We start from the raw sequence: 8,720 nt of genomic DNA on the forward strand, positions 1-8,720 counted from the left end.
TCACACAACGCGTGTCAGAATTTACTGTTCAAAAGTTTGGGGTTAGTGAGATTTTTTTTATGTTTTTGAGTCTCTTCTGCTCACCGAGGCTGCATTTATTTGATCAAAAATACTGTAGAAACAGTAAATATTATTACAATTTTAAAAAGATGTTTTCTAAGTGAATATCTGTTAAACTGTAATTTATTTCTGTGATGCACAGCTGTATTTTCAGCATCATTGATCTTCAGAAATCACTCTAATATGCTGATTTGCTGCTCAAGAAACATTTCTGATTATTATCGATGTTGAAAACAGTTGTGCTGCACAATATTTTTGTGGAAATTGTGATGCATTTTATTTTTCAGGATTCTTTGATGAACAGGAAGTTCAAAAGAGCAGCATTTATTTGAAACAGAAACATTTTGTAACATTATAAATGTCTTTACTGTCACTTTTGATCAATTCAGTGCGTCCTTGCTTTTGAAATGTCTTTCAAAAAATAAAAATCTTACTGACCCCAAACTTTTGAACAGTCATGTGGATTAAAAAAATTCACATCAGAACTTTCTTAAAAAGAAAAACTAATGTTAGTTTATAAAGTGCTTTGTGTGAACAGAGGCTCAATGCGAGAGAAAAAAAAAAAACTGAATGAATGCTGGATAAAGTAAAGTGCATTTGTACTGATATCAAACCTTTTTAGGAATAATTTCAATGAATTTTTCCAGACCTGCAAATCACATTTTAACTCTTTGATGCATTAACTAGTGAATCAATATATTGAAAAAAAAATACATGAATGTTTCTAAACAACATCATAATTCCACATCCACAGATATGATCTTATATTTTTAAATTATGTATTTTAAGAGAGTATATTACACATCTGACCACTGCAATAAAACACAGTAGCAGATCTTGTAGATGTATTGTGCATCATAAATGAAAAACACAATGACATATGATAAGGGGAATTTAGGAGATCATCTATCCCACCCTAAATGATTAAAATATCTCCTCTAGTGAACACATCATGCATTCGAGGGTTAAAATTCCCTGAGATTTCCAGGTTTTCCGTGACTTTGGGAACCCTGTACTGACCGAACAAAGGCCGTTGATTGTTATACGTCTGATTGATATGAATGAATATGTTATTAATAATACGTCACAAACTCTGCTGTAAATATTAGCATGTGTAAATGCTGTTCACTCTCCGCTGTACATAGTCTAAAGGTCAAATATTTATCAGTCTCTCTCTATATAACATGTATATGTATATAAACAATATTATTTTTGCTTCAGACACAATGCTGGAATATGAATCGCCGCGGTTCCTGTGAAGGTCTCTGATAACAGGGACATCCAGAGCGTTTGCTGAAGAATCAGCCGCACAAACAAACTGAACGAGATCCGGATTGCGACAGAGATTAAACTGGAGTCACACGTTTACCTCTTACAGATGCTTGTTGTGTGCGAGAGTCTGTCTGCATGTTTCAAACGCTGACCATACTTTAAAATCAACATGAAACCCATTTTATCTCCGTAATGTGATGTTCTGAATGAAACTGGAGAAAAATGAATAGTAAATAAGGTCATGTTGACTTTAAAATCCTCCTAATGTGAATGTCTGACAGTGTTGGGGGTAACGCGTTACAAGTAACGCGAGTTAAGTAATCAGATTACTTTTTTCCAAGTAACTAGTAAAGTAACGCATTTTTAATTTACAAGAGAATATCGGAGTTACTTTTTTAAATAAGTAACGCAAGTTACTTTTTTTTCCAATTTATTGATTGACAGCTCTCCTGTTGAGAGAAATCAGATGTTACTGTAGTTCTAAAATAAATATGAATATGCATTAAGAAAAACAACACAGATTCAGTATTCCTCAAAATTAATAAAAAAAGGCAACTCAGAATATGACGCAAACCTGCAATAATTAAATGTTAAACAACACAAATATCCTTTATGTATTTAATCCCATTCTATTTGCTTCTGAGCTTCGATGATCCAGTTCAACCGTACTAATAATCAAAAATTACTCTAGACGAACATTTGTGTGTCTTTGTTTATTGCTGAAGTGTGTTGAAATTTCTTCTTCTGCATTCTACTGTATGGACGTAAATGTACTTTCCCTTCAGCCTGAGGCTTATTCATTTCACTTTTGGTGTGAAAAGGCTTTTATATTTGCCAAAAATAGAACTTTTTTATTTTAAAAACAAACAAGCAAGCCCTGCCCAGATTTAAAAAGTAACACAAAAGTAACGTAACGCATTACTTTCAGTTTCCATAAAAAGTAACTAAGTAACGTAATTAGTTACTTTTTTAGGGAGTAATGCAACATTGTAATGCATTACTTTTAAAAGTAACTTTCCCCAACACTGACGTCTGATGATTTTGTGTGTGTTTGTTGAGTAAGATATCATCAGTCTTTGTGGATTTCACCTTCTGTTTGACCATCTTAAACTAAATTTGACTTCAGGTGACACATTAATCCAGAATAATATCAGTAGATCCGGGAAACGGGGTGTAGCGAAACTGAAATGCAACGCGTAAAAGTCTATCAACTCCATATTGCTGTTTTTTATGTATTTTCGCAGCTAAATGCTCTGGTTTTATTTTCCTAGCGGATGAGAGCAGGTCTGTCAGGAACGCAGAGGTGAAGATGAACTTTCATATGTTGTTTTCTGTATCTTGATATGGTGCTTTTGTAGTTTTGTTGGCTGAAGCTCATTTTTATATGAGGGTTTTATCAGCACAAGCCCATTAAATAAGGCCAGACAGGTTTAAGGCAGTGTTTTCAGTAGCAAACGCAATCTAATGTGTTGAACTGACCTGATATTGGTAGCTAAAATCATAGTTAGACTTAATATGTCATAAACAAACATGCAAGGATTGGGAAAGTTTATTGAAGTGCATTTGGAAAATGATTCCTGTGTGTTTTGGGGAACCCAATCTGGGTTATTGTAAAGATGCACTGATGTCTTAACTAGATGTTTGTAAATCTGCCGCATGCTACAATGTAATCTCGATCTTGAAACACTTTTATACATGCTATTATAGCTTTTTGGCAAAAAAAAGAAGAACAAATACCCAGGTAATGCAGATACTCCATACCGCAATATCAGCTGCTAATCAAAACCATTTACAACTCAAACTTCTGTAGATCGCATGCAACCGCCTTCTAATGCTGATTTAAGACCAAGCAACGTTAAAGGAATATTTCACCCACTTGGATGCTCTGCAGTGAATGGGTGCCGTCAGAATGAGAGTCCAGACAGCTGATAAAAACATCACAATAAGCCACAATAATCCACAGCACTCCAGTCCATCAGTTAACATCTGGAGAAGACAAAAGCTGAAACAAATCCAGCATTAAGACGTTTTTAACTCAAATACATAGAGTCTATAATCCATAATAACGCTTCCTCCAGTGAAAAAGTGTTCTGGTCTGAATCAGGAGAGAAATCTGCACAGATCAAGCACAGTTTAAACAGCTCTAAACTAATATGTAGCTGGATTTTGATGTGAGAGACAACAGCAGATGCACTTTTTCACTGGAGGAAGCGTTATTATGGATTATGGACTCGTATTTTAGTTAAAAAACATCTCGATGGATTTGTTTCAGCTTTTGTCTTCTCCAGATGTTCACTGATGGACTGGATTACTTGTGGATTATTGTGATGTTTTTATCAGCTGTTTGGACTCTCATTCTGACGGCACCCATTCACTGCAGAGCACCCATTGCTGAGACACATTTATCCAAATCTGATGAAGAAACAAACTCATCCTAATCCTGATGATCTGAGGGTGAGCACATTTACAGCACATTTTCATTTCTGGGTAAACTATTCCTTTAAGTCATGCATTTTCAATAAAAGTTTAAAATCACCAACTCTCATTGAAAATAATTGACTTTTACAGTCTGAACACAGCTTAAGATAGACTGAACTCAGCACCATTACTCACAAGCTCTTAAATAAGTTCTTTCCTCACCGTCTCATGTATATTTGATCAGTATCAGCAGACTAGTTAATGACTTGGTAACCACACAAACCACCACAGATGTTTTTTTGTTGTTTTTTTACATTTTGTTTGATATGAAGAGGCCCTGTGTGTCAAAATGTGTTTTAAATGGAAAACTGGAATAACTTGAGACGGGATGTTCAAGGTCTCATGAAGCTTAAAGAACAACATCCTTCATTAGAATGTGATCTCGATAATAAAATCAATCATTTTTAATTACTAATATTTGTGCATGCATTTTATTCTAGTTTGTTTACTTCTGAAATATGACGCATTTCCCAGTGAAAAAGTATATTTAGCAAGATTATCCATCAGGATTTGATATGATGGAGTAAAGTATGTTTTTTATACCAGAATGGAGTCATAACGGAATAAACAACTCGATATCTATTTGGTTTTGGTGAATCTAATCTAAATCTAATTATAAGCGATCTCTTCTGAAAAGGAAAGTTGTTTCAAAAATTATGCAAGTTACAAAATTGCAAAGATTATGAAGACAAACATTTATTTATTTGGTATAACATCACTGATGAATCATTCACAATAACACCATGATTAAAATATATATATATATATTAAAAAATAAACTAGATCAGTTTATGTATAATGCATTATACAGGTATTCATAATGTATTATATGTAATTGTAAAGTTAAATGCATTATAATATTTGCAGATTGTTACATCTGAAATTGTTTTAATGCATTATACTGATTAAAGGTGTAACAATAGATAAGTATTATAATTTATTATAATCGTGGTTACAGTTTTTCATGAGATCATGCAATGCATTATAAGGTGCATTACAATTCATAATTAATGCATTAAAATAATTTTATAATGTATTGTATTTAACGGCTTCAAGCATTACCAAAACTTTTTGAGGTAAAAAGTAGAAAATGTTTAAATGTATTAAACAGGCGGAAACGGACTTCCATGTTCTAGAAATGGAAGTCAAATTGCAGTATTTTTATTTTTGCAGTACTCGTCTGTCAGTCTGTCCGTATACATAGACATACATAATAAATGCTTATTTACATATTTATTATGTGTAGTCCGTATATACTGACAGTAGACTGTGAACTACATTTCCCATGATGCCTCGCGGCGCGTGTCTCTCAGCAGTGGAATGTGTGGAATGTGTTTCCTGTGTTTGCTGCATCATGAGCCGCGCAGCTCCGTTCTTCAGCTCGGTCTCCGCGCTTCTCCGTGAGTTTCGGCGGAGAACGTGAGGCGGCTCTGAGGCGCTTCAGTGATGGCCGAGCCGCTGCTCAAACGAACCTTCTCCAGACTCCGCGCAAAAGAGCGATTCCGCCGCAAGACGGACCCCAAACTCACCGGTGAGACCTCCATACACAACTCTGAGTCATTTAAATATAGCTTTGATTACAGCACAGCTGAAGTCTCGCAGAAGATGCAGAATAACGCAAATGTATTGTTCTAAAATGCTGAAAAACGGTTTAGAGCTGTAATGGTGAAATTTTTTTTTTTTTGCTGTAGATCTGTTACTTTAATTTAGTTTCAAGTAAAAAATACTGCACTTAATAATATATGCTTTCTATATATTTAGGCTGTTATTATATAAGCTACTTTTTACTTATATCTACCGGTCAGAAGTTGTACGACTGTTTTTCCACATGTTAGTGAATAATTGTTAAGTCGTAAAAAGTTAAAAACTGATATATTCTTAATAGATTTACGTTACATAAATAATACAATGAATAATAATACATAAATGAAATAATACAGTTCCAGCTCTGGACATTCATCATCAACTTATTAAGCTGATTTTAGAAACTAGAAAAGGAGGAAATATTATTTTAGTTTGTGAATTGTAGCAGATGGTGATAATGTTTCTCCTTCACTATCTGATACAATTTGTCCATTAAAAAACAAAAAAACAAAAAACAATATATATATATTTTAGTTTTCATTATATTACTTCACTATTTGCTCCATAAATAAAAATAATATTTTAGCTTTCTAAAGATGCTATTTTTAGGCCAAAATTGTTGTGTGGACAATTTATATTTGTCTTCAAAACTCATTTTTTTGCCTTTACATCAAACGTTTTTTAAAATCACGAGTCAGTGTGTCCAAACTTCTGGCCGCTAGTGTAATAGATTAGTTTATTTTGGAGAAATGCTCATGTTGTATATCTCACAAAGAGAGCTCTGTGCTTTAGTATAAGGCAGCTTTAATGCTTCATTCTCATGTGATGAGGTTATTTTGACGGAACGTCCGACAGCGGGTGACTAATGCTGCTGGATCTTGAGAAAACCATTGTGAGTCGGTTACATAACGTGTTCATTATTAGAGAGGAGAGCAGCTCTGCATCATCCATCATATTCTGTGTTACACGCACAGCATCACTGAGACGTGCAATTAACCCTGTGAAGCCTTACATATAAAATAATAGTCTGAAATGAATCAGTTTATTGAGTCTTTAGACAAAATATTTTTAAAAAGTTTGCTTTTTTAAGTACATATTTGATCTATCAGGTTTTTATGGCTCATATAGTCTGAGAATATGGAGGGGAAAAAATATAAATTTTATTCAGAGACTCAAACTGAGTAAAAATATGCAATTTGGTTCAGATATGATGAAATTCTGATGCTTGAAAAGGTAAATAATGAGATCTTTATAACAGTAGAGCAGATACTGACATAAAATGATCTAAATATCAGTCGTCACTCTATATCTCCAGTAATCTGTCTCAGTGAGATGAGATTGAAATGCTCCAAACATATAATGCAGTGATTGAGAGCTGAAGAAATAAAGGCTCCTCAGAAGATGTGAGATGTTCTGGAGAAGATCATTCCTCCGCTGAGGAACAGTGAAAGTAAAGCTTCTGGGAACAAACGCTCCTCAAAACCAGTCATAAGGGTCAATTTTTCAAAATCTGGAAGCTGCATAAATAATCTTTCCATTGATGTATGGTTTGTTAGGATCGGACAATATTTGGCTGAGATACGATTATTTGAAAATCTGGAATCTCCCCTCACTCTTCTTGTCTGTCTCGTCTCACTCTTCGTCTGTCGCCTCACTCTTCTCGTCTGTCTCACCTCACTCTTCTGGTCAGTCAGCTCTCCTCACTCTCCTCACTGGAGAAATGAAATCTGATCTGTGATGCGACTGTCGTTCGGCATCGTCTGTCGCCTCACTCTTCTCGTCTGTCTCACCTCACTCTTCTGGTCAGTCAGCTCTCCTCACTCTCCTCACTGGAGAAATGAAATCTGATCTGTGATGCGACTATCGTTCAGCACGCTGCATTGAGCAGCCGCGTTCAGTTTTTAATTGTAGTGTCTGTTCTTTTACTGAACTAAAAGATCAGTGTTGCGGCTTAACACCGGTATCACCGTCAACACCGTCTATCGCGGCAAGCCTAGTGTGTTTGAGTGTGTGTGTGTGTTTGAGTGTGTGTGTGTGTGTGTGTGTTTGAGTGTGAGTTTGAGTGTGTGTGTGTGTGTTTGAGTGTGAGTGTGTGTGTGTGTGTTTGAGTGTGAGTTTGAGTGTGTGTGTGTTTGACTCATACAATGTATTGTTGGCTATTGCTACAAATATACCCCAGCGACTTAAGACTGCTTTTGTGCTCCAGGGTCACATTTATGTGAAATATGATACAGCAGGCTTTATAGGGTTAATACCTGATTATATAGTGCTTTTACAACCACACAGTCCGCTAGACTTTCACTTTAAACTGATTTCTATACCCTCATGAATAACAGAGAGCGTTTAGAGGGAATCTCTTGTGCATTAATTTGTAGACTCTAACAAACATTACATTCAAACTCGAAGTGACTGTGTGTTGGTTTAGTCTGGTTTTATTTACTCAGCCATTCATTCACACAGCTCTCGTTTTCTTTAATGTGCTCTCAAAGACCGGTCTTTACTGCGATACCGTAGTACAGTGATGGTAACATAGTACTGTAATTAGTACCATGTTTATGTAGTTGAATGTTCATGCTGCTCTCTTCACACACAGTGACAGGGGAGGCTTATTATATATTATTATGTTATTTTTACACTTTCGAGCTCCAAAAAGTATAAAAATATCCCATATGATATTTCATTAACACTTTCCAATAAGGTTCCATTTGTTTACATATAGTTAACTACATTAGTTAATATAAACTAACAATGAAAAAGTATATTTATTATTATTATTTAATTGTTATTTCAACATTTGCTAATGCATTATAAAAATCAAAAGTTATATATGTTAATATTATTCAACGGACTAGCATGAAAAAACAGATGCATTTATATTCGCTAATGTTAAAGATTCTTTGTTACGTTGATGTTATTTAATGTATTAACTAATGTCAGCTAATAGGACTATTTTTTATATAGTGCTGTTTTGTCATTTTTGGAGAATTTATAGTCATGCATACTTTGGAAAAGAGCAGCATCAACATTCTGCTAAGTATGTTAGTGTTTCTCTGAAGAGAAAAGGTCAAGGTGTTTGTAAAGTGATGATAGAATATTTAATTTTTGGATGCATTATACCTGTACAGACTCAAGACACATAAAAAGCAGAAATGAAGTTTGACAACTTTCAATGGTTTTGTCTTCCTGTTTCTGTCTCTCTTTCTCTTTCCCTGCCTGTTTATGTCTAAAATAGGGAAAGTAGTTTGCTGGCCAGCTTGTGTTAGAGCTTTGGTGAGAGAGACAGAGAGAGAGTTTGTGTGTGTGTGTGTGTGTGTGTGTGTGTGTGT

At 34.7% G+C, this 8,720-nt stretch overlaps 1 protein-coding gene across 1 annotated transcript in view; it reads left to right on the forward strand.

Annotated features, from left to right (window-relative positions):
- The first annotated feature begins 5,111 nt into the window (after positions 1-5,111).
- The window catches only part of LOC107659696 (rho GTPase-activating protein SYDE1-like), a 30,554-nt gene continuing 26,945 nt past the window's right edge, over positions 5,112-8,720 (forward strand). Inside the window, exon 1 of the mRNA XM_016448719.1 lies at positions 5,112-5,341. Within this exon, the coding sequence (XP_016304205.1) occupies positions 5,257-5,341 (85 nt within the window). The 5' untranslated portion in view covers positions 5,112-5,256. The remainder of the gene's footprint in view (positions 5,342-8,720) is intronic.

The sequence above is a fragment of the Sinocyclocheilus anshuiensis genome, unplaced genomic scaffold (assembly GCF_001515605.1).
Source record: "Sinocyclocheilus anshuiensis isolate Anshui unplaced genomic scaffold, SAMN03320099.WGS_v1.1 scaffold75, whole genome shotgun sequence".
Classification (NCBI taxonomy): domain Eukaryota; kingdom Metazoa; phylum Chordata; class Actinopteri; order Cypriniformes; family Cyprinidae; genus Sinocyclocheilus; species Sinocyclocheilus anshuiensis.